This window comes from Danio rerio, chromosome 25, assembly GCF_052040795.2.
Source record: "Danio rerio strain M-AB ecotype USA chromosome 25, GRCz13ab, whole genome shotgun sequence".
Lineage (NCBI taxonomy): Eukaryota > Metazoa > Chordata > Actinopteri > Cypriniformes > Danionidae > Danio > Danio rerio.
In genome coordinates, this window is record NC_141045.1 from 32,864,980 (window position 1) to 32,891,926 (window position 26,947).

At 37.6% G+C, this 26,947-nt stretch overlaps 1 protein-coding gene across 8 annotated transcripts in view; it reads left to right on the forward strand.

The window, feature by feature from the left end:
- The window catches only part of banp (BTG3 associated nuclear protein), a 419,239-nt gene that overhangs the window by 14,300 nt on the left and 377,992 nt on the right, over positions 1–26,947 (forward strand). For 3 of the 8 annotated variants that reach the window (XR_015525741.1, XM_087310788.1, NM_001020632.1), the window contains 5 exon segments: positions 1,744–1,983; positions 7,919–8,080; positions 16,972–17,099; positions 20,569–20,640; positions 23,716–23,766. Coding sequence is in view for 4 of the 8 variants with exons in the window: in XM_087310788.1 (XP_087166914.1) it covers positions 1,744–1,983; positions 7,919–8,080; positions 16,972–17,099; positions 20,569–20,640; positions 23,716–23,766 (653 nt within the window). In the remaining 4 variants the exon portion in view is untranslated. 8 annotated transcript variants of the gene reach the window in all.

Consider the following 26,947-nt stretch of genomic DNA (forward strand, 5'->3'; position numbering starts at 1 on the left):
GCCAAAACTATATCTGTGACAAAAATATAGCAGAATTTATTAAGAAAGAAGGCATCCTTGAGTTTTTCCAGCTGTATTTTCTGATCAAATGAAGACACTCTTTATTAGAGTTTAAGCAGTATTGTTCTTGTAATATATTTGTTTGGTCATACAAAATGGCCACCAGGGGACACTCTTGCCTTTTGGTTTGGATTGTGCTGAGAACTCAGGTCTGCTGCATAGACGTTAAGGGACATATTCTTACACCATCCACACATATTTGGAATTAGTGGTCGACAGATATTAAAAACAATGGCTGATGTTACATGTATTCCCCCGGTAGTTCAGAATAAGACCTTGTGAGAGTCACATTTATAGATAGAAATAGTTCAAATCAAATAAGCCGACTCTTAAATCTGTTTAAAATGTAATTATTGAAGCTGCTACATTTATAAAGATTATTGGGGCTTGGTTTATATATTTATTAGAAAAGTAATGTGTGTATATTTTTTAATAATTAAGTATTAATATAAAAATGTTTTATTTAGTTCTGTCTCTCTGTCTTGCGGTTGAAATTTGTTACGCTAATAGTCAAGATGCCATTTGCAATTTCCATTTATCTGTGATAAATACATCTAAAAAAATCTGAAAATACATAAATTTGAATCTACTGTTTTAAAAAGATTCGAAAATTTTGATTAGATTTAGGATAAAGTGCTTGAAATAATTTGTACAACACATGAAATTAAAATAAATATAAATTTAAGGTGGAAGATTACATGTTTAAGATGTAAGTAATTCACATTTAAGAGAGTAAATTACTTCATGAACTCATAAATTATTTTAATGTTGGGCTTGGGGTAAATTACTCTTTAGATTCATAACTGTATTACAGGATGTAATACCAAATAGCATCTGATATAATGTGACGATATATGTTTATGTGTTTGACTATGCCATTTACTACACTTGTACATTGTACACCTAAAAAGTGCTTAAATTTGACTTTAAAAATGTGCAAGAACCGTGATTTATGTTTATCTTTTGATATTTATATATTTTATTGTTTCAATTTCAGAAAACGTATTTTTTTTACTGCCAATATTAGTTTTTCTTAATCATAACAACAACACTGTTTATTTAAGTACAATTAATAATACCGGAAAAAAAAAAAAAAAAAAAACATCTGTTCACTGTATGCTTTTTTTTTTTAATTAAAATTTTGTCAAATTTTAATCAAACAAATTGAAACATTACTCAAAGATAACCCAAGTAAACACATCATATATATTTTTAAGTAATTAGGCATAAAGAGTGTTCATGACTCCACCATAAGTAAAAAAAAAAAAAAAAAAAGGTTTAAAGCCGAAAACCACTGCTAAGCAAAACTTACATAAAGACTTGTCTCAGTTTTGCCAGAAAACATCTTGATGATCCCTAAGATATTTGAAAAAATGTTATCTTGCAAAATAACAAAAAAAATAATATTTACTGTCATCGTGCCAAAGACCAAAGAAAGTATTTTTTAAAAAACAGGTATCAAACCCATTGTTTAAAAAGTGTCGACAAGAAGTGTTTACAGGATGGCTAATTATTTTGACTTTAACTGTATATATTTATTCATTAATGTATTTATTTATTTATTTATTTATTTTTTGATTTTATTGAAGTGCCAATCTACCTGTCAAGACAGAAATACTGTTAATATTTGGGAAAAAAGAGGACTTAGTAATTTTATTGTGCATCTTCATCTTTGCTCCACAGAGGATTATCCAACAGGAACGTGGCTCGGTGATGAAAACAACCCTGAGATGCGCGTCCGCTGCCCTGTTTCTCCAGCCGACATGTTGCACATCAGCACAAACTGCCGCACGGCGGAGAAAATGGCGCTGACGCTACTGGACTACCTGTTCCACCGTGAAGTTCAGGCTGTCTCCAACCTCTCTGGACAGGGCAAGCATGGCAAAAAACAGCTCGACCCACTCATGATCTACGGTATTCGATGTAAGTCTGATCAGAGAACAAAATACTGTACGACTATTTTGAATTTGGGCTCATTTACACCCAATGCATGAAAAAAAAGTGAATAAAAAAATAATCAAATAAAATTTAAGTTAATAAAAAGAAAAAAAGTTTAACAATTAAACTAATATTATGAACGTGATGTAATAACGATCATAACGGACCCATTAGAAACAAGTACACAATATGTTATGATTAGATACATCATTTAAACCTCAGGATATCTGGGCAAGGCGTCACGAAGGGGTAGTGGGTAGCACGATCGCCTCACAGCAAGAAGGTTGCTGGTTCGAGCTCCGGCTGGGTTAGTTGGCATTTCTGTGCGGAGTTTGCAGGTTCTCCCCTTGTTTGCGGGGGTTGATTGCATGGTCCTTCTGATTCACAAAAAAATATCAACAAACAGTTCAGAAGAATCATTTTTTTTATGAATGTGACTACATTGCTTGTGCTTTGTGGTTATGATTCAGTTAAAATAATTGGCACATGAGATTCATTCACTGCTTTTTAATTGACTAAAAACAGCTAGATCATAAGAGCCATTTGTCAGACTAGAGATATGTGGTTTTGATTCATTCAAAGTAACAGCACTTAAGAATGTTGATTGCATGATTCTTCTGATTCTCTAAAAAGTCAACAAAAAGTACAAAAAAACAGAAGAGTCATTTGTTTCGAATCTAACTACATCGATTGCGCTTTTAAGTTATGATTCAGTTAAAGGAATTAGCACGTGAGAGTCATTCTCTGCTTGATTTTGATTCACTGAAATGAACTAGTTCATAAAGAGTCATTTGGTTAGGAATCAGACTACTTTAATTAAGCTATGTGATTTAGATTCATTGATCGGAACTGGTATATTGGATAGGGGTATCAAAATGAATTGTTTCTTCGGTGCACCGCGATGCAGATGCAAAGAATTCGGTATCGGTTCAGTTTAGAGCTGCACGATTCTGGCTAAAATGAGAATCGCAATTTTTTTTTTTTGGCCAAAAATAAAGATCATGATTTTCTCACGATTCTGTAGATTTAAAATGAAGGTTAATATGTGGTAAAACAGCAATAGGCTGTGTGTATCTGTACTGTTGGTTAAAATGCTAAATTTTGTATAGACTTGGAATGGTGGACTTGAACAGACTTTAGATTTGTCCTGGCCATTAATGATTAGAAATCGATCGAAATTTATGCTTAATTTCGATTATCGAATCAAAAAATAGAATCATCGATGCTGCCACGCCCCCATGTCACGTCAGCTTGGCTTGCCAAGCGGAAAAAAAACAGGCTTGTTGAAGTGCTTGTTAAACTGCAGAAGCAGGAGAACTTAAACCCTCTCCTCTTTCAATGAAGTCACCGGTGTGTAAGCATTTTGGATTTCCAGTGGGTTATGTTGACAACGTTCGTGTTGTCGACAAAAAAACACAGTTTTACAAGCTCTGCTATGTACGTATTACGTATGGTTCGTCCGATAGACAACACCGGCATCGCGATCCTCCGCCCGCCCCTGTTGCAAATCCGCTCGTGAAAAGTACACACTCAGGCCCTGTTTACACTGTCTTTGTTTTAAAATGGCATTTTAGAACGACAACGATTTGACATCCACAGTAGCGTGTAGCATTTCTGAGCAGCCCTCCTTCCTCTCTACCTCTGAAAATGCACATCACGTGACCACACAGACACAGACGCACACACAGCCATGCGCTCGAGACAGCAGGTCCAGGCAGTCAGAGGACTGCTTCAATCTTTCACTCACTTGTACTTAGTCATTTTAGCGAACACCTCAGATACTGTTGGCTGGTTCCTGTTGGTTGTGCGTCTTTTTTACCGACGCCATTATAACGACACAGATCACTGCCTATTCACGAGTCCCGCAGAAAAAGTGATTGACAGATGGTAATTATGTGTGTATCTTGTCTTTATTCATTTACTGTATGATTTCTTTATGGGTAAAACAATGACCATGCAGGTCAGGTAGTTCAAACGGTAGGCTACAAATAATTAATTGGTCATTAATTAATTAATTATTCATAATCGAAAATCGAATCGAATCGAGGATTTGGAGGATCGTGACACCCTTATTAATGCTGATGATAATTCTGATGTTGAATTATTTTGTTTGAGACATATGCTTACAATCTGTAATTTTCTGCTTAAAATCTGTCACTGACGTGATTTTCGTGAATACAGAAGACTGGGTGGGTATTTTTGCCGTTCAGTCAGCTACATCTGGCAACACTGTGTGCGCTTTCGGTTTCATTTTCACTGCTAAGAGCGGTTCACTTCCCGCACGGCTCTCAAACGATCACTCTGTTGAACAAACTGAATGTTATTTACAACATTATTACATGTAATTCACAGCCTATGCAGGTTCTTTTCACTAAAGTAGACTTCATTCAGAGGCGCGCGCGCGACCGCCCTCTGTGGTAACAGCTGACGGTCAGCTCACGTCACGTGTGATTTTGCAGTGGAAATACATTACATGAAGACAGAAATGGCATTTTTGAGTTGAATTATATCTTATAAATACAGCATGTGACTCTTTCAACACCATTTGGAGGTGTTCATATTGCTGAACAACGTGTGTTAAACAATGTGAAGACTTGTGCGGCCACTATTGCTTCTCTCCTGAACTTGAAAATATGATTGAGAGAAACGTAGAAATGCTGGATTAAGATTATTGTAGGGGTCGAATCGAGATCGCAATCTTTTTTTACAATTAATTGTGCAGCAGTAGTTCAGTTATAATCATAACCAGGTGATTAGGTACTGACGTCATTTATCTCATATGCGCTACGTTGTTGTAACGTCGGGGAGTGACACTAGCAACAGAAGTTGGATCCAAATGCAGGTTTATTCAGAATCATCAGGCAAGCAATGGTCATTACAGGTGTAAACAGATGTATGAGGGCAATCCAGAGTCAAAGTCAAAATAACAGGCAGATGGTCAGAGGCAGGCAGCAAACAGAATTAAATAAATAAACAAGGCAAGGATCAAAACACGGCAAAGGCAGACAAAGGAAACGCGTTGTAATGTCACTATCAGTAAACAAGACTCGGCAATGTGAATGAGTGTGTTTGCTGGTTAAATACTGTGTGTAATCAGTCTTGAAGCAGGATCAGCTGTGGGAGTCTAATCAGTGGAGACTTGGAGCAGGTGTGTGTGTGTGTGGCATGACTGAATATGTAGTCCATTTACTGGCAGATTTGTAGTTCCATGAGTGAGTGTTTACCAGCGACATCTGGTGGTTCGTTCGCTGTTGAACATGACAGTTGTCGTAGCTTAATGTGGCGAGGGAGGCGAGCATTACAATGCAATATTTACAGTCTTTACAACGCTCCAACTACTTAAAAACAGAGAAACTGTGCTCAATTTTACTGCGTGTGTGTTTGCTGGACAGTCTTTTACTGACACTTACAGCAGAAGCCTCTATTTCACTGCGATTGAGAGAATGAAAGTAAACTCCATTTCTGTCTCCCTCTCTCACTATGGCCCACTCCATTAAGTGCATTGCGTCTGACATCACATCACTGAGTGTATCATCGATGGGATGATAATCATAACTGAACCGAATCGTGCGACTAGTGTAGGTTCACAACTCTAATATTGAAGTTATTTTCTACATGATTCTGATTCACCTAAAAGAACCAGTTCATAAAAGTCTTGTGTTTAAAATTCAGACTAAATTGATTCAGACATGTGGTTTTGATTCGGTTTAAGATTTGTTCACTGCATGGTTTTAATTCACCAAACAGAACCAATTCATGAGAGTCATTGGTTAGGAATCAGACTACATTGATTGAGCTATGTGGTTTTGATTCAGTAAAAAGAACAAGCTCACATGATTCAGGAATCTTATGACCACTGGCCATAACCAATTCCTAAGTCATTTGTTCCAGAAGCAAACTACATTAATATGCCGTCAGTTTGTATCATGAAAAGAATCAAACATCATATGGTTTTGCTGTTTTTATATATTTAATGTTTTTATTAACCGCTTCTGAAGCCTATCTGTTCCAAACTCTGTCTGTGACTAATTGGATCTTTAATCTTATTCGATTTATTCCATTTAATCCTTCTCAGTTTTGTCTCGTCTAATTCAAATCATCTCAGTTCTCAAGTAGCTCATCTGCGGTTCTGCCTCATCCTCGACACCAGACTCATTTTCTCCACATGAGCTAATTAGAAGTGTCTCTAACCACGCCTCTCATTCACAACTAATCTTGTGTCGCATCAATATGCGCGTAAATTCATGCAACATGCTGTGATTATCAAACTAATGTTCTGGGTTCGAGGAACGAGCTGCTATGGGCAATTAGATGTGTAAAGAGTGCAACTTTTGAACAAACAAACCCTACTTGACAGTAATAAAGTCTAAAAGAGATTAAGCTGTGGATACCACACCAATATAGCATAATTTGTTTGACACTGTAATAATGACTATTTTTTATTTACTTAACTGTTTTTGGTTCGGGGTGGGGGTAGATGGTAATAAAATACAGTTTAATGCATCATTTAATAAATAATAAAAATAATTATTGATATAATACGTTTTTCTATATCTTTGTGAGGGTAATTTTAGGCTTGAGGTTGGGGTAGATGTTAATAAAATATGATTTAATGTGTCGTTTGATTAATACAAATAATTCTGGTTTTAAATAGTGTTTTGACATTACTGTGAGGGGTACATTGGGGTTTGAGTGGGGGTATTTATTAATAAAATCTAATGTATGGGTCATTTAATAAGTAATATTAATAATTCTGGTTATAATGACTGTTTTTACATTACTGTGAGGGGTACGTTTGGGGTTGAGGTGGTGGTAGATATTAATAAAATTAATTAATGGGCCATTTAATAAATAATATTAATAATTCTGGTTATAATGAGTTTTTTGACATTACTGTGAGGCGTCGTTTTAGGGTTAAGGTGAGGGTAGATGTTAATAAAATTCAATAATGGATGATTTGATAAATAATATAAAATATTCCCATTATAATTACAGTTTTTACATTATTGTGAGGGTAGTTTTAGGGTTGGGTTGAGGGTAGATGTTAATAAACTACAATTTAATGGGTTATTTAATAAATAATATAAATAATTCTCATTATAATTTATATTTTTACATTACTGAGAGGGTAATTTTCGGGTTGAGGTGCGGGTAGGTGACGCAGCTTCAAAAATTTGTTTCAAACCGGAAGTACGAATTTGCTTGAAATAACGCAAAAACAACCAATTTACACTTTTTAGTGAAATACAGGTGTCCTCATAGTGTTTTTAGCAGTATGGGACACATATATGACTGTCAACAGCTCAAAAAATGTGTTTTGGTGTTTCGTGACCCTTAAAGCTAACTGCTAAAAACTCAAAATTAGGTATATTTATTGCATTCAACAGCATTCAGGCGTTCTGTTTGAATGAGAAAACGTCATTTTAAAAAAAATTACTTGTCAAGTTATGATTAAATTTCATTTTAGGAATCACTAATGAAATTAAGCAACAACTGTCTCTTTAGTTTAATTTCTAAACATTCGAGTCACACAAAATCTGGAGAAACTCGTGTCTGGTCGCGATCAATGATTGGCTCCTGTACTAGATGGCTTCATTCGCCATATTGACTGTTAAACTTTTGCCCATTCAAAACTATAAGAGTGATATGTCTTGTGTAATCTAATCTTTGTTATTAGTAAGCTTTTTAGTTCTTTGCTTGCTGCTAACAGTACAATTTCTTTGTTTATTCTTAGAACATAATATGAAGAAAAAAAACTTCTAAGAACTAAATGACAATAAACTAATAAGTAGTGTAGTTTTTGTCATATTACTATTTATGTTTTTGTATTAAATGCTATGTTTTTAGCATGTAAGCTAATTGGTAGACCATAGATTGTATTATTTCATGGTTGTGAATGTCTTTCTCTGTGTGCAACCAGGTCACCTGTTCTTCAAGTTTGCCATTACCGAGTCCGACTGGTATCGCATTAAGCAGAGCATCGATTCTAAATGTCGTACTGCATGGCGCAGGAAACAGCGAGGACAGAGTTTGGCAGTTAAGAGTTTCTCACGCCGGACCCCTGCGTCGCAGAGCAGCTCAGGTACTGATCTCTATCCTTACCAAACCTCCAAGACCTTTTTGGTTTTAATTTTGATGCTGTTTCTAGACCCAGCTGGTTTGTGTTCAGATGAATGTAAACATATGCTGCGAGTACTTGATGTACCATGTGTTATGGAATTACACTGCAACGTAGAGTTTTTGTCTTGTTTCTATTCTAAAAATCTAAAAACTATTTAGTCAAGGAGCATTTTTAGACAAGTGAAAATATAGTATTGTTTTCAGAAATAAAAAGTCAAACTTTAGTGAGTTTTTTTCCTTAAAACAAGCAAAAGAAGAGGTTAGACTTTATAATAACTTCACATTATGAACTGTTTGTTAAGCATTAGCATATAGTGAATTCATTATCTGTTAAGCAGTAACTCAACATTAATAAACGTTAGTAAGCAGTTGACCACTGAAGCTAGAAATGCTGTATTCTTGACTTATAAGCATATTTGTAATGTTAGTGATTTATTTTTCATTACTAAATTAAGTATTGCATTATTTACAAACTAGTTATTTAAGTGTAGCTGGTGTTTTTTTAAAGATTATTCAGATTGAGTAGGTAAATGTTTTAGTTTTTGGTTGCTGAAAGGATCATTTGTTCTTTTGTTTTTTTCGGGGGTCACTCTCGTGTTTGTTTCTGAAGGAAACTATTAATAAAGGTTAAATAAACTATTAAAAAGGTTAATAAACTATTCAAATTATCATTTACAATTCTTATTATTTAGGCATATACTAATAGTTAAATTGTATGTTAATAAATGCTTTATTACAGGGGTCATCAATCTCGGTCCTGGAGGGCCGGTGTCCCTGCAGGATTTAGCTCCAAACTGCCTCAACACACCTGCCTGGATGTTTCAAGTTTACCTAGTGAGACCTTGATTAGCTTGTCCAGGTGTGTTTGATTAGTGTTGGAGCTAAAACCTGCAGGACACCGGCCCTCCAGGAACAAGTTTGGTGACCCCTGCTTTATTAACTCAACTTCATGCAGTTTTGTGACCTAATCTGAAGGGAGGACTATTTATGCTTTATAAATCCCTTATTTATACTTCTGCACACTGTTTGTGTTGCTTTGCAATAACACTTCCGAAACGCTAGCTGGCAGTGAGGTTTTTATGTTCTTCTGTGTCGAGTTTTGTTCACTTGTGTTTTGTTTTTTCTGAATGCTACTTTCACGTAGAAGTCGCTTAAACTTGCTAAATTTGTGCAACAACTTTACTTATAAGATAAATACAAACCAAGGCTTCCATCTGGACCTCCTTCACGAAACTCGACACTTGTAAACACTTGCTCTAATGGGTTTGCAAGGCTCTCGGTCCCGCCCACTTTTGCTGCGCGTCGTTGCGACGTGTAGAAACATTTTTTGAGAGGTGTGTGCAGCGAAGGCTATGCATCCACCCGTAGGCTGCTCCGGAGCATACACGTGCGCTTGATGCAGAAGTATTAATCAGCCTTAAGAAATATTAGTTTCCAATAGTCTACAGAACAAATCACTGTTACACAATGACTTGCCTAATTACCCAAACTTGCCTAATTAATCTAGTTAAGCCTTTAAATGTCACTTTAGGCTGAATACTAGTAACTTGAAAAATAAAAACTAGTAAAATATGTGCTATCATCATGCCAAAGATAAAAAAAAAATCTGTTATTAGAAATAAGTTCTTAAAACTATTATGTTTAGAAATGTGTTGAAGAAAATCTTTCTGTTTAACAGAAATTGGGGGAAAAATAAACAGGAGGTCTAATCATTTTGATGTCAACTGTATAACATTGCGTCCATTTGCGTAAAAGTCATTGCGCACACGGTTGTTTGTTTGCAGGCTTATGTTTGTGTGTGAGGAGAAAAATGTATCCTCATCTAACAGATGGTTCTAATCTCAGTACAACGCCTCACGTCCTGTCCTTTCCTCTCAGAAATTTGCAGGCCTTCACCTTTGACTCGTTTCGGACGAACCCGAATATCCTGTGTGTTTGGCCACCACAATGGTCTATACACTTACGATTGCTTCACCTCCTTCAGTTGTCCAGCTGGAATAGGAAGCTCCCTGCGTGGTATATTAATCTATTAGCTTATGAACAGGCCACCTGGTGCTCTGCCTTTTTTCGAGAGGAACATGTGGATTGTTGCTATGTGACCAACAAAGTTTTTCCATCCCAGAACAAAAATATCTCAGTTTTGATGCGTAGGCATGAAGAAATTAAATCTAATGGCCTGCCTTAGATCGTACAATTTTGTGTTTATTTAAAGGGGATCTTTTTGACAAAATGTAAAATAAAGGCCCATTTCCCCTAAGTGGTATGGTACATTTAGGTAGCTTTTATGGCTGTTTTCACTGTCAAAAGGTACCAAAAAGCGAACCATACCGTACCACTTTTTGGGTAACCTTTCCCAAGGGTACCTAGCACAGCAAAAGAGTACCAAAAAGGCAGAGCAAGACACTCAGCTGAACGCTGTAAGTTTACAAATAAACTTCACCAGCGCATACACAAGCAGGAGAATGAAAACAAAGAAAAGGCCATTTTTAAATACACTGCCGAGACATGACACTGTAATAATACATACATATAATAATGAGCCATGGTCGACCGGAGTTTTAACAAACCTTGTCATCGCCTTTACGAACAGCCACAAAGCCAAGTAGAAGAGCTAATAGTGCAAGCAAATTTGCATTCTCACGCTCGCTCGCCGCACGTCTATATTTGAAATAACGACTTTCTTGCGCTGAAGATAATAACTTGCACATTATTATTGAAGTGATTCTGACATCAGATCCTTTCAGAAACAGACAAACAGGAGAGTGACGCCTGAAACAACAAAGGAGCAAATGATTCTTTCAGCAACCTAAAACATAAACAAACAGCCATGTTTAACTATTATCATTGACTTTTGGACTATTATGTACTCGAAATGACAGTTATTTTTCTAACAAGAGTTTACATGTGCTGGTGAAGATTAAAGTTACAGATGAGAGGTTTGCACTGACTGTGGGCTGTATGTTGCGTGTTGTTTTTGAACCCAAATGTGCACAGGTAGGGCTCAACCTGTGCCCTTTTTGTAATTACACTCGGAAGTACCAAACAAGTACGAGTGTAGTTTGGGGGGAATTTCCAAAGTCTTGTCCAAGTGTTTGATTCCAAAGTCTTGTCCAAGTGTTTGATTCCAAAAAGCATAAATATAATTATTTTCCTCGATTGGTTCAGGCCGGGTGTGTCAAGCTCCTCTGTCTGGGTGATGTCACGTAATTTGCGACAAACACAAAAAGTTTATGTAGCGAAACCATAGAGCAGGGCTATTCAATTGGCGACCTGCGAGGCAATTTGTTCCGACCCTCTAAATAGCGTGGCCAAGACATCAAAAATAAGTTTATGTCAGTCGAAAAACATTTATGAAGTCCATCTGTTCAATACAGTACGAGCTGCAGTTGAAGGATGCGCAGAGCGCGAGTTACCTGACATTAAGCGAGTGGTGCAAGCAGCCGAAAACATTTGAATACAATGTTGTAAACGGGCTTCTCAATGCTCTGTTTCTGTTACACGGAATGAAACTACTGCAGCTAAACAAAGTTATGCTACCTGTGTGCTAGCTTAAAATTCCGAGCTTTTATCACACATCGCATCTTTTCCGCGCGCAAGTTTGTTATTTGCAATAAAAGAATACATGCCAATATGCGCATGCAAGCAAAGCAATGCGCTCGCACCTTTCAGACGCACTGAGTAGAAAACATCTCACGCCGTAGCAGTAAGAGTTGCGCGTGGCTTTCAGTGCAATGTAAACAAAAGATATGACGAATTATTACAAATTATTAAAATAATTATGTATGTATGAACGCAGATGATAACAACAGTTCATTTAAATACTTACCTAATATAAATCTTAAATTTACATTAGACTTGACCACCGTGAAATCATGATTAATTCTTCAGACTGTATAATCGTACAACCAAAATCTATAATTGTTGCATTCCTATTTGTTATGGAGTTCAAAACAACATATCAATGTGTTTAAATGTAGAAAAAGCCAACTTAAGCAATGCACTGCTTTTGTTGTGCTTTGAAATACAACATTTTTATATGTTTGTAAAAAAAGCCCCATTGTACTATGCAGTGATGTTATGTAGTTTCAAAATACAACATATCAACATTTTAATACAGAAAAATACAATATGGGTGTCTTAAGGAGCCAAAATACAACATATAGGCTTATATACTATTGTGTCATCACTCATATTGCAAGTCATATCTCTCCGGCCTCTCATTTGGGATTCTCTGCATAAACTGGCCCCCATGACAAACTAATTGAATAGCCCTGCTATAGAGCAAAACAGGCAGAAAATGGGATAATGCAAGTTTGCATACTCCCGGTTGGAGAAAGACGAGTTTAAACAGTGGCTGAAACCTGTCGCTGAAAACAACCGCTTAATAACAATTTGTTCTTTCAAGGTTTGTTTCTTCCGAGCTTATCTGAGTTCTGTTGCACGCTTGTGCTCCATTCATTTGTTTAATTACAACTTTATTAAGGTAAAGGTTTGATACTGATTAGAACTTGAAGTGGCGATGAGGTCTTAAAATAATCTGAGAAGGTCTTTAAAAAGTCTTAAAAAAGTATTGAAATTTCCTTTAGGATTCCTGCATGTACCCTGTAAATATATACACACAAATGCACACACAAACTTTATAAGTTTCAAAATTTTCACATAGTTGCTAACAATTTGAAGAGAATGAATCACGAATTTTAGAATGATATTTCATATTTGCTTGCAAACTTTGCTAAATTATAGCGCGATGAGCATTGCAATGAATTACAAATAGTTCTAGACTTATGTTTTTAAGCACTAATGCTAGCCGCTAGACGATGAAGCCTAGAAGTCTTTGAATATTTGAACAGCATTTCTTTGCTCTCATTACTATACCATATTTATGAACCTGCACTAACTGCAAGGCCATGGATCTGACAAAAGTGTGTGTACTTAATTAACAAGCGGTGACATTTCTGTCATACAATCATTTTTGTCTGCTTACATTACGCTGCAATGTTTCTACACATTCTTTAATTTCTAGGCCATGGATCTGATGGAGCTCTGTTTATTTAATAAGCCGTGACACTTTTGTCAAACAACTATTTAATTGTTTTCAAACAACTGTTAATTAGTCATGAATTGAATTGAATTCTGTTTATAAGTGGTGACATACTGGTCAAGCAGGTATTTTTGCTTGCAGCCTTTAGCATACTGTATTTTCAAGCATGTGCTCTAACCGTTTTCGTAAAAAAAAGATTTTGTTAACAAGTTTTTATACTTTATCAAGTTTATTACATTTCTAAAACATAGTAACTAACTGCAGAGATATGAAAGACAGACTAACCACTAAAAGACAAATATAAAAATTGGCACTAAAGTGGCAAACATTAACATTATGTTTATTAAGCAGCTGCATTTTAAAACATGGTGAAAAATTTCATTTGTTTTAAATATCATGCTAACCATTAGAACATGAAACCTAAATTACATTTAAAGGTGCCATAGAATGCATTGATACACTATGTAAAATTGTTCTCTGTTGTTTACAGATTGGTATGTGTAAAAAGTCTCCAGAAACAGTTTTACATTCCCATTTATAACCTTAGAATTTGCCCCTAGGATGAAAAGGTCTGATATTGACCATATTTAGAATGGTCATGAATAATAATGAGCTCTGCTCTGATGATTTTGTGGATTTAATATTTACGAAAACACAAGCGTCGATGAAGTGGCGCAGTAAGTAGTGCTGTCGCCTCACAGCAAGAAGGTCGCTGGATCGCTGGTTCGAGCCTCAACTCAGTTGGCGTTTCTGTGTGGAGTTTGCATGTTCTCCCTGCATTTGGGTGCTCCGGTTTCCCCCAAAGTCCGAAGACATGCAGTTCAGGTGAATTGGGTAGGCTAAATTGTCCATATTGTATGAGTGTGTGTGGATGTTTCCCAGAGATTGGTTGCGGCTGGAAGGGCATCCGCTGCGTAAAAACGTGCTGGATAAGTTGGCGGTTCATTCCGCTGTGGCCCGGTTTAATAAAGGGACTAAGCCGACAAGAAAATGAATGAATGATTAAAAACACAGGCAGGAATTTATATTAATCTCCATATAAACTGACCTTTCTGAAGAATATTGCCACCTTTCACCTCAGAGAAATAACATTAAGAGCTGAGTGATATGACACAGTGCATAAATGTGCTTTAAACACTAAAAGGGGAAACGAAGCACTTGGTCAAGTTTACATTATTTTGTACATTGGATTTCACTTCAATGAAAATATATTAAACTCGATTAATGTAACCATTTAGAAGAAAACGTCATGTTTTACTATAGTTTTTAGGGTGCTTTCACACCTACACTTTTGTTTCGGAACCTGTCTCGTTTGCCCAGTTAGCGTGGTTCGTTTGGCATATGTGAAACCACCAATCGCTCTCGGATCCGCGCCAAATCAATCGCTCCGAGATCGCTTGAATGAGGTGGTCTCGGCTCGATTGAAACGAACTCTGGAGCGGATCGATTGCAGTAAGAAAGCGATACGATCTGAGCGTTGTTATATCACTGTGTTTTATGGATATGTAATCGGCATACGACTATATGTAGAGAGAATTATGAGTAGGGTGGGAAGTTTCGCGAGTCTTTGGATGCCCGAAAACGAATGATGATCTCCCGGTAATCTCGCGTCTCCCTCCCAGTCCTCAAATAGGCTACGTCGCACATTTCTCCTCACTCTTCAGACACGTCGCCTGCACCTTGTCAAACACCACCAAACCACCACCTCTCCTGACAGCTGAGCTAAGTGGGACTCTGCAAAATAAACCCTGACACTCTGACCAATGTGAGGAGAGTTTAGATTTGTTTTAGCTCTTTTAGAAACTTTGCAGTGTGAAAGCGAACCGCACCAAGAACAAAGAGCAACAATGTAACTTTTGTAATCTCTATTTCGGAACAACTGAATCGATTCACAGGTGTGAAAGCACCTAGAGTGCCGCCATTTTTGAATGTCACTGTTTCTGATGTCACAGGGCTGATGTCATATCCCCCCTCCCCCACCCGCAGGTAACAAATACAATAGAAGTAATGTACTGAACACGGAGACTGGACAGCCTAATTTAACCCAATGTATGAAGTTGTAGACGTGCATCGCAGAGCTGGTGCAGAAACTACAAGTACAAGCATTTAAGTGTCTTAAGTTGTGTGTATTTCATTTGTCAATACCTTTGGTTTGATGCGCCTTGGTCCACTCTCTCATGCTCCTCCGGCTCTGCCTGACGAGGGGATTTACATTTAGTCTAATGCAACAACTAAAAAAATACATGACTTCACGCTTTACTAAGTCACATCTGCGTGGATTATGTCAAGACATATTCCCTCTTCAAGTTGATGAACTCAACATGTATGAAGGACGTAAGGATGTAAAAACCTGCCATGTGAAAAACCGCAATGATCTTAGTTTGGTTTGAACACGAGGAGAGGTGAGTGGCTGTGAAAAGTGAAATTACCCGTCCCCATTACATCAGTAGCGGACCTTGATGAAACCATGCTTGAAACTAAGACAGGCAGTCGGGCAGCGTAATACAAAGAGTGATTTGTTACTGACGTAATGAGGTCGGGTACTTTCACTTTGCACATCTTGAATCCAGTTTGCTTTTCATCCGCATTCAGAGAAAGACCCAAATTGAGATCCCATTCTAACTTTGTATACAGCAGTGTCAATTTTTTATTTTTTTATTTTTGCTTTTATTATTAGATAGGACAGTATTGAGACAGGAAGCGAAGTGGGAGAGAGAGAGAGGGGGTAGGATAGGGAAATGTCGTCGAGCTGGGATTCTAACTCGCGATGCCCTGACGTGCTATTGCACCATATGTCGGCGCGTTAACCACTAGGCTATTGCGCTGAGCCGTGTCAATTTTTGAGCTTTTGCTTTAAGAAAAAAAAGCAAGATAGCCTGCTAAAATGCCATTAGCGCTGATTTAAAATCACTTAACAATTAAATGAACACCCGCACCATTTTTCCAGAGACAACTTGTCGACCTTTAATCAGAATTGCGGCGAGTGTGTGTTTAGAGTGTCTGTGCTGTCGGTGATGCTTGTTGTTTAGACTGAGGGGTTGGGTTTGCATACAATTTTAGGGCACGAGAGTGTTTGGGCTGCTAGGTTCGAGAGCCTGTGTTGTGTATTTTGAGATCATTTACGCTGTATAAACACGCTCTAATCTGGCAGATGCACTGGATCAGATCCAATAGCAGTCGGAAGGGATTTTCCTCAAGTTCAGGGTGTGTGTATGTGAACTCTTGCGCTTTTCTTCATCTATGAGAACCTTGTTTATCGTATGCTCTCTTCTACATTTGTTTGGGTTTGCGCGCGTTCATACAAATTTTGCGGAGTACATGACCTGTGGCCGTGTATGGAAATGGCCGTTTGTCTGGTGGTACTATAATTTGATGTGATGGGGAACAGATTGTAGTCTCCAGTCTTGCTTAAAGTTCACCCAAAATTGCAAACTCTGCCATTATTTACGCACCCTTAAACTTGTTGAGTTTCTTAATTATGTCAAACACAAAAGAAGATATTTACTATTAACATTCATAGCAAAAAAAAGTCAATGATTACCAGTTTAAAGCATTCATCAAAACATCTTTTGTGTTTAACAGAAGAAAGTAACTCAAACAGGTTTAGAGGCAGAGTATATTATGGGATCTCTTTAAGTGAGTGAGAAAGAGAGAGAGGGTGTGTGTGTGTGTGTGTGTTTGGCAGTTACAATTGAGTATCCTCTGTTATTGAATCCAGTTGTTTGACACCATTTGACCCAGTCTCTAGTTTCTGGTTTGACCCACATAGTTGGACCGTGTTATAAACTTTGTTTATGTGTGTCCTGGAACAGATGGAGTCTCGGCTGCAGAAACATCGGCTATCGAGACCTCTACCCAGCAGGCCTTGCACTACGCTCTGGCTGGAGCCACGCAACAAGTCCAGATACACCGTATAGGAGAAGACGGACAGGTGCAAGTTGTGAGTATTGTCTCAGCATCATCCAATAGGCCAAACCTCCCTCTCTCGATATTTCTTCTACTGGAGAAAGTCGTATTTGTTTTATTACAGCTAGAACAAAAGCAGTTATTTTTTTTAAGTCAATATTATTAACTCCCTTAAGCATACATTTTTTCGAAAGTCAACTGAACAAATCACTGTTATACAATGAGTGTAACTTTGTAAAAACATTGTTGTTTAATTATCTTTATAAAAAATGTTTTGTTCAATATCACAAAATTCAAGTCGCAACACCTTGATGACCTCACAAATGTATAACATTTGCAAGACTATACATCTCGTAACATAATGCATACATACCTGTTAATCTGATATCTTTATTAATTGCACAAATGACTCAAACATCTCTCTGAGAACTTCTGAGTCGCAAGAGGAAACTCCAACCCTCTGCAAGCCTTTAACGGAGGTTTAGCAGCAGAATTTCCGCTCTGCCCAATCCTGCGACCTCTTTTGAACCCAAACATGATCTCTGACTCTCACAGCTGCATGAAGTCACCTCCAAACCTACACACCATCCGAAATATGATCCGCATACATTGTGACAGCACAATCAAAAACTCTGAATACACAATGTACAATCAAGAGACTCGAATCTGCGGAGGAGTTCTTGGCACCGACCGACTCAAAACCAATCTGTCATCTGTTGTTTGTGTAACATCTCCCTGAACCGAAGCATAATAGTTGTACTCTCGGAGGCAACAACTTTTTGTCAAGGCCTTTGGCTCCTCTGGTGTTCAGGTTTTGTCGCTCGCACATAATCGATAATGTCAGCTTGTCAGATACGGCAAACAATGACACGCTCTTTTTAGTTTTGAATGATGGCTTGTGTAACTTCTGTTATAAACTTTCCTAACTTTGGCTTTTCTGTGAGAACTTTGGTGAAGTGGTGGCGGAAAAAACTGATTAGCAAAACCAATAATATCAAATGTTTGGAAGCACATCACATTAATTGTGGAAAATGTGCCGTTTCCATACCACGGTGCTGAAATATCGTGCAGAACGAGACGAAAGTCATCCAGGTCATACAAGTGGAGCATTAATACTGAAATTCATGTGTTGTTTTAAGTACTAGAAATACAGTCATTATGGCATTATTATCATTAAAACATCATTACATTGAAATGGTCAAATCTGGGGTTTCTGTTTAGTGATTGACATGTCAATCAAAAAAACATTTAACAGAGTAAACATTAACTGGCGTTTTATCGTAATTATTGTCATAAATCCGAAAACATCATTACATTACAATTATTCATTCATTTATTTTAGTTTCGGCTTAGTACCTTTTATTAATCTGGGGTCGCCACAGCGGAATGAACCGCCAACTTATCGAGCATATGTTTTACGCATCTCTGGGAAACCCAGTCACACTCATTCGCACACACTCATACACTACGGACAATGTAGCCCACCCAATTCACCTGTACTGCATGTCTTTGAACTGTGGTGGAAACCCACGCAAACGCAGGGAGAACATGCAAACTCCACACAGAAACGGCAACTGACCCAGCTGAGGCTCGAACCTGCGACCTTCTTACTGTGAGGCGACAGCACTATCTACTGCGCCACTGCGTCGCCTACATTACAATAATTTGTAAAAAAAATGATTACGTCAAGATAAAAAGATATATCTAATGGTATAGTTATAGCATACGCACAAACACATTGGCTGGAAGGCATGCAATAAGCTATCTGATTGGCTGGAAGGTGTGCAAATAAATAGTTTAATGCACAGGTAGTTCCAGTCAGTTTTGATCGCAGTTTGAAATAAATGCGCTTCCCTTAAAACGTCAGTAGTAACAGGGCTCAACAATAAAGACTGCCCGATGGCCCGGGGCCAGCATGAGAGATGCTCGGGACAGTAGACTGAATCGTTACTAGCCCGATCGGGGCAGTGCTGCCTTGTCACTAAATTTTAATAGACGGCAACATAACCGCCGAAAACGTCTGCTTCTAACATTGTGGAAACATTTACATGGTACAACACAACCAAAAAAATGAAGTGATGTTTTGCTTAGTTTGCCGTCACTTTTAAGTCGGCCACCTATTGTTTTGCAATAAAATACCCGCACATTTCCACACCCTATATTTTACTGCTAAATATTTTAACATTTTTCAAACATTTAAATTCTAGATTCACAGACAATATTTTGTGACCCATTATTTAATATATGTGGCTAATAAATAGCAATTAACTTTTTTTTGTTAGTTTTTTTTTTTTTTTTTTGCTGGGGCCAGTGAAAATTTTGGCAGGGCAAGTAAAAATCTGAGCCACTGGTCCAATCGGGCCAGTAGGAAAAATCCTTAGCGTTGAACCCTGAGTAACCATAACAACTGTGACACGTGTCGGAGCTAATAGTTGGTTCACCTGGAGCTAGGGCTGTGCAATTAATTGAATATCCGGTTTCGATTTTGGCTTCTAACGATTATGAAAAACCATTAATCGAGATAAACGATTATTGCATCATATACCGCCTCCCTTCCAGTTGTACATATTTGTTGCTCTGCAAAGCTCAGTTCCACGTTAAAATGACCAAAAGCATGTACTGTAAATGTAACTTTTGCAGCAAGGGATGCGCATCATTCATATTTTTAAAATCGCGAAAGAACACATGCTGTTATGTGTGTGCACGCCACGCTTAGCCTCGGACAGGCTCGGACAGTCTAAAAATCCTTTTATACGAGGAACTACTTTCTTCCACTAATCATTCACATTTGCAGCTGACTTGAGATCAGCAGAAATTCACTTGAAAATTTACTAATTTACTCTAATAAAATTTAAATAATAATTATTTTAAAATAGGCACCATCCATATTAATAAACTGCATTGTGGACTCTCAGCAGTGAATATTAAAACACACTGAACTGAACTGAACTGAACCTGAACTCTGAAAACTTGAACTGACTCTGTTTCACTATGTTCTTCTATGTGAAGCTGCTTTGACACAATCTACATTGTAAAAGCGCTATAGAAATAAAGAAAACAGTTGCAATCTAAACAACTACATTTTCACCTTAAAAGCCTCAAAAGTACATTGTGTTGTCCAACTGCTGAAATACTTGTTAAACTGTAGTAAGTCTATTGATCTGCTGTCACTCTATGTGGGCGGAGTAACATAAAAAAGTGAAGAGACTGTAAGAGTGCTGTTATTGCAGAATATCGCATGGCTATCTGCCAATTAGTTTTGAGAACAGGCAAGAACTCTTGTTTATATATATATATATATATATATATATATATATATATATATATATATATATATATATATATATGTGTGTGTGTGTGTGTGTGTGTGTGTGTGTGTGTGTGTGTGTGTGTGTGTGTGTGTGTTTGGTATTAAAAAATGTATATACTGTATATACTTTTAAATGGCAAATATATTTTTTTAAGTGTCTCATTATTAAGGTATCTTATCTTCCTGTTAACAGATACCACAGGGACACCTTCACATCGCTCAGGTGCCACAGGGGGAACAGGTGCAGATCACGCAGGACAGCGAGGTAAATACAGTTTGTATGGATTAAAATCACTGTCATAAATATTCCGTGCGTAAATAAAATTCACGCATCCGTAATTATAAAATCATAAAGGAACGGAGCGTACTCGATCAATAATCAATAATCAACAGATGTCACGTTATAGTTGTAACAGTGTTCAGTGATTCACTGATACTGCGATCGCTGTCTGTAATGTTAACTTACATTATGCTAGCTCACTATCTTTGGCCCGTTCATAATTTTGATTCTGTAAAATGTCCAAGAAACACAGCGAAAATGGACCTCATTAAGTCTCAACCTTTATTAAAGCTCATGACGGATATTTCTTAAAGAGGGAATAACAAAACTCTTACCTGAGACGGTGTGTAGGGGCTCTGAGTGGCCAGCAGGCGCACCGTTGTGATCGATGACTCTCGCTTGTTTATTAATGCCTGTGACAGCGGTGACGTAATTTTGGCAGTGGAGTGTCGCTGTTTGATTCGTACTCGTAATCAGGACTTCGTGTCCCTGATAAAAGTATGTTTCGTGTTTGTAAAGTACACCCATCGTAAATTTATTAGTCATATACAAACAGAAAAGAAGATGTCGTATCTGTGTTCTAACCGCAGATTTTTTAATTGTACCCTCGTTAAATTACGAGTACGCTCCGTTTTCCTTTACGATTTTATGATTACGGATGCGTGAATTTTATTGACACATAAAATATTTATGACAGTGATTTTATTCCATTGTTTGTTACTTTACCTTTAATTCATACATTTGCTTTCTCTGAGGAAATACACTCATCATTTGTGTTTCTGTAAGAAGGCCACCGTCTATCCATTATATCTGCCCTAGCAGTTTTAGTGTGATCTTAGGCAGATAGATTTCTCTAAAGCACTCATTTGTAAAGCGTTTGAGTGCACAATGTCCTGGATTTAAACTAGATTATGTAAAGGTGTCTGCAAATATGTAAACATCATTCGGATCAACTCCATCTGTCATCCTGAGAGGAAAAGAGAGGAGAAAGAAGTGGAGAATAAAATCGTAACAGTCTTCCTGTACTGATTCACAGGAATTGATGATGGCATTGATTTTCAGTGGTGATTTTTTTTTTTTTTTGGATAAATCCTCAGTGATATTGTTTGTTTTTGAGTCTAGAGCTTAGCAACAGCGTGCCACTTCATCCAGCGTTCGCTCACAAAGACCGTCTTTGTAATATATTTGGCCCGCTTCATCAAAACCATTTATCTGAGAGAGTTTGTAAAGGAAATGAGCCGTCTTAAGATCATTTCCCTTTATCCAGAATATTTGTCAAGTTTGTATGTGTGTTTAAGCGTCGGATGGGAGAACATGATTGAAACTTTGTTGTCGAGCAGCAATTTTATCCTTGATGAAAAACTGCGTGTTGTATAACTGCCACTTTCCGTGAATGAGATACAAAACCAGATCTGAAATTTGCTGAGAGAATACATTTTTCATTCACATGCTCTAGAAGGTGTTCATCAGAAACTTCAGGCCATATTTAAGCCTGGTATAAACATGCCTTTTTAGTGGTGCAATCACAAGTGGTCAGCCCGAAATCCATAACCGATTTTCCATTTGATGTTAACATTCGTCTCTTGGGAACGAGTCTTTTGAAATTACAGTTTGACAGAAGAACTCAAACCTATGCAAAAGTTTGGGATGTCATTAACCGTGTTTCCATCCGAAGATTCGAATTAAATCGATAGGAAAAACTGGAATATTGTTTATTGGTTATTGTTGGTGAGTTGCTATTTTTAATTAAAATAGACCACACCATTCACCAACTAAATCTGGTCTAAAGTCCAGCGCAGAGTTTTTATAATTTAAAGAGCGTGTTAGTTATGGGCATATGTGGGTCGAAAACGCTTGCCCATTTCTTAATACACACAGGATGAACAGCAATACACTAGTATCTTTACATATGAATAAAATTAAAGCATTACAATGTCACAAAAATATTAATTTTTACATAAATATAAAAACCACATGCCTTCATGTACGGGGGCTTTTTTCAGTTTATTATGACAGTTTGTATTTGTATAATGTTATTATTGATAGCAGTATTATTTATTAAATGCATATTTATATTTGTTTTAATCAAAAGTTTCAGAGACGTCTGCATCACCATATGGGGCATAAGAATAGCATGTGTGTTTGGATGCCACTAAGTTTTTTGACCACACTTCAATATGATTGTTCGTTTATTCTTTGGCTGAAAATTATTAAACAAATTTTGAAACAAATCTTTGTACTTAACAAACAAAATTAAATATGTAGGCTAATGAATGTCTTCAGTGGAGTGCGTACAACACCGTTTTTTTTATCCATGAAAGTAAAGGAGTAAAGAGTAAAAGTAAAGTAAAGAGGCAGAATGGAAAAGGCTCACTCTTTATCCTCGCGCTGGTGATTTGCCTAACTGTTTTCTTGCTAGTGAAGTGTTCAGTTTTTCAACTTGCAAACTCTGCCATGACTCTTAAATGGAATGGGAGATGAGACTCTGATTGGTTTAATGCATGTTATGCACAGAACACACCCATAACTAAAAAGCACAACCCTGTTAGACCAGAGCATTTTTTTCCATTTTTAAAATAGCACAAGTGGATTCGGACACGTCCTTATGCTTTTCGCAAATGTGCTTTAGACTTTGCGCTTAGATCATTAAATAATGTGCATTGTAAAATTGTAAAGCTACTTTCAAACAGTAATTATTGTTAAAGGCGTCAAAGAAATAAACCTGAATTGAATTGAATTGAATAAACGTACTGTATGTAAATGTGAGACTCTTATTTTGAAAATGGCAAGTGAAATGAAATCATTATTTTTTACTTTTTTTACCTTTCAAACAGGAATGTAGCACCTACTAAGACAGTATGCAATTTGGCATACTTAACTTAAATGTTTATTCCACTCCATTGTTATTGTTAAGCACAAATACTCATGTTTTTATGAAAGTGTATAAAAAACCTAGGACACAAATCCGTACCCAATTTGAAAATTTATATTCTAATATACTTATACTCAGCTATTACTGTAATTTGAATACATATGTTTTTTTTTTTTCCTGTCTTGCAGGGCAACCTACAGATCCACCAGGTGCACGTCGGGCAAGATGGCCAGGTAAACGTAGGTACCCTTTTGCATCTATTGGTCCGCGTTCGTCTAACAATATGTTTTTGTTTCCTTTCCTTCGCCTTTTGTTTATTCTGAGAATATAAAGTTTGAGACAGCATGCACTTCCTGTTTCTCAGATCTGTTTCTTCACATCAAAGAAGGTCTTTAGATCAAAGACAGCTGAAAAACAACAGAAAGCAAAAGTCCCATGTGGAAATCAACTCATTTCACACACACATTCTCGATGTCAGAATTTTCATTTCTTCTACTAAACACCTTGTTCTGAAAGACTGTCCCGTCTTTATGCTGTAAAGGCTGGCATATGCTTCAGTATCGAGTGATCTGTGTACCCTACAGTGCATACCTCACACATAGTTGATGCCGTTGTGAGCATTTATACTTCTGCGTTCTGTCTGTGCTGTTCTGGCAAGAACACTTCTGAAATGCTAGCAGGCAGTGGGGTTTCTATGTTTCAATGTGTTGAGTTTCTTTGCCAGTGTTATGAGTTTTGCTGGAAATGTGTGTTATAATACTGTAGCAGTAGCTCACACTCATCGACACTACCAATCCAACCAATCACAGATCTTCCGCTCTGAGTGTCAGATTTAGCAGTTTTACTGTTGATCAATGGTGGCAGTGCAAAAATGGCTTGGTTTTTTACTTTTATATAGAGTATAGTGTGTATTACTTTTAGAGGTGTGAACCTATACTGGTCTCACGGTTCGGTTCGGTTACGATTATCATACCTTCGATACGGTTCAATTCGATATCACGGTGCATTGACGATGCTTTCTATATACAGTGTTATATTTTAGGGGGGAGGCTATAACAATCACCACACTGTCTTTTATTCAAACACATACACAAACATAGACAGCAACAAACAAACAAACACACACACACTTAAGCTCTCGCAACAAGAAGAGCTCGCGCTGAGCGAAGCAGAAAAACGAAAAAAAAAAGAAGCACTTTTCCGACACTCCCTTACTGAGAGCTCCTCTCAGTGCGAGCTCTCCCAGCTATATACATATTGCGAGGGCTTAAACGGAGCAGTGCTCGTAATGTCAAGCGAAAAAAAAAAAGAAAGACAGTAAAACATAACCAGCTTTGTCTTTTTGTAGGAAACACACTTTAGATCTTTTTAGGGTAAGAGGTTTTTGAGTTAATGTCATCTATAACTGAATGTGTGTCAGGAAAATCAAAAACAAAACCAACTGAATCGCGCTCATTTCTGGCGCCCCCTGGATGTACAGCGCCCTTAGCATGCCTATGGTGCCTATGCCACGGACCGGCCCTGAGTTGGCTGAGTGTTGTAAATACTCGCGCTCACCTCCCTCGCAACAGAGCGCATAGGGGATAAATGACGTCAGTACATAATAACTGGTTATGATTATTACTGAACCAATACAGAATTGTCCGCGTCTGCATCGCGGTGCACAGAAGAAACAATTAATTTTGACACCCCTAATTACTATATTTCTTACCATTGCACAACTTGCACACCATATTGGCTTTTGAACCAATCAGTCATTTTTTTCAATGCACATGCTTTCTGATGTCACTGACTTAGTAAATGTTATAGTTAAAAGTGCTGTATGTAAGTTTCACACACAGTGGTTGAACTAGGTATTAGGGTTGGGCGATGTAGACCAATTTGGCATCGTACGATGTCTAATGTAAAACATCGGGATGGACGATGACATCGTCGTCATAGGCGGAGGTGAATTAATTATTTATGAATTATTTACAAATTAATTATTTGTAGCCTACCATTTGAACTATCTGACCTGCATGGTCTTTGTTTTACCCATAAGCAAATCATAAATAAATAAAGATAAGTTGCACACAAATTACCACCTGTCAATCCCTTTTTGGTTGGTCGGTAAAAATGGTGCACAACCAACAGTATCTGAGGTTTTCACTAAAATTACTAAGTACAAGTGTGAAAGTGAAAGACTGAAGCAGTGTACTGACGCTGTGACATGTTACCTTATAGATTCACAAGGCCAAAGATTCATCAGATAGAGACAAGATGAATTAAATATCACGTTTAACAACTATAGTTGGACATGATCCAGCAGCATGCTTCATAAACTGTCCGATGTGCACTGCTCTCTGGAGCTACGAGCGCATGCCAGTGTGTGTGTGGACCAGTTACCAGCTTGAGACTAAAATAAGTAATGGTAATAGCTAAGTTTTTTTAATTTACATGTTTGAGGCCGGGCGATGCAGTTGCGCAGTAGGTAGTGGGTCGCTGGTTCGATCCTCAGCTCAGTTGGTGTTTCTGTGTGGAGTTTGCATGTTCTCCCTGCATTCGCGTGGGTTTCCTCCGGGTGCTCCGGTTTCCCCCACAGTCTAAAGACATGTGGTACAGGTGAATTGGGTAGGCCAAATTGTCCGTAGTGTATGAGTGTGTGTGTGAATGTGTGTGTGGATGTTTCCCAGAGATGGGTTGCGGCTGGAAAGGCATCCGCTGCGGTAAAAATGTGCAATGCTTTTTCCTCAGAGTAGGAAAATCTGTTTGGTACTTTTTTCTCGCAAGTTTCTCAGTTCCAGCCTTTCAAACAGACTCAAAACACCCATAACATACTCTATTATAGTGATCGTTTTCGTCTGTACAGTAGCAATGAGAAAACGTTTACATTGTTTTTCTTATGTGTGCGTGTTTAAATATTCCTGGCATATCGCCCTTAGTGTAAAAACAGTCCAGATGATCGTAGATAAGATGGAGTTTTTAGTCCCCAGTGCTTAAGTTCACACGTAAACCTAAAGTAGCCTTCCTTTCCTGAAATCCCAACTGGCTAATATGGATTGCACAATGTCTATGCATTCACATAAAATAAAAAGAAGGAAGAGGAAAGTAAGTAAAAGAAAACGCTATTAACTCTTAAGGTTCAGTGATGTCTCTGGAGCAATTCCACATTTCCCTCTGCATCAGGTCTTTTAGTTCCTTCCAAGGATTTCTTCACTCTGGTCGCTCCTCCTCTTCCTCCGTCTCTTCTCTTTTCATCTCTAGTTGATCTGTCTTCGACTCATCTCCATCCTGTTAACAGCTGGAGGCCTGTCCGGGACACCTCGGGTCAGCAGGACTTCAGGCCAGCAGCATTTTTACATTCGACTTAAAACTTTTAGTGGAAGTCTAAATGCTTCCAAAGCATTTTATACGAAAGGGTGTTAGTTCACCCAGAATTTT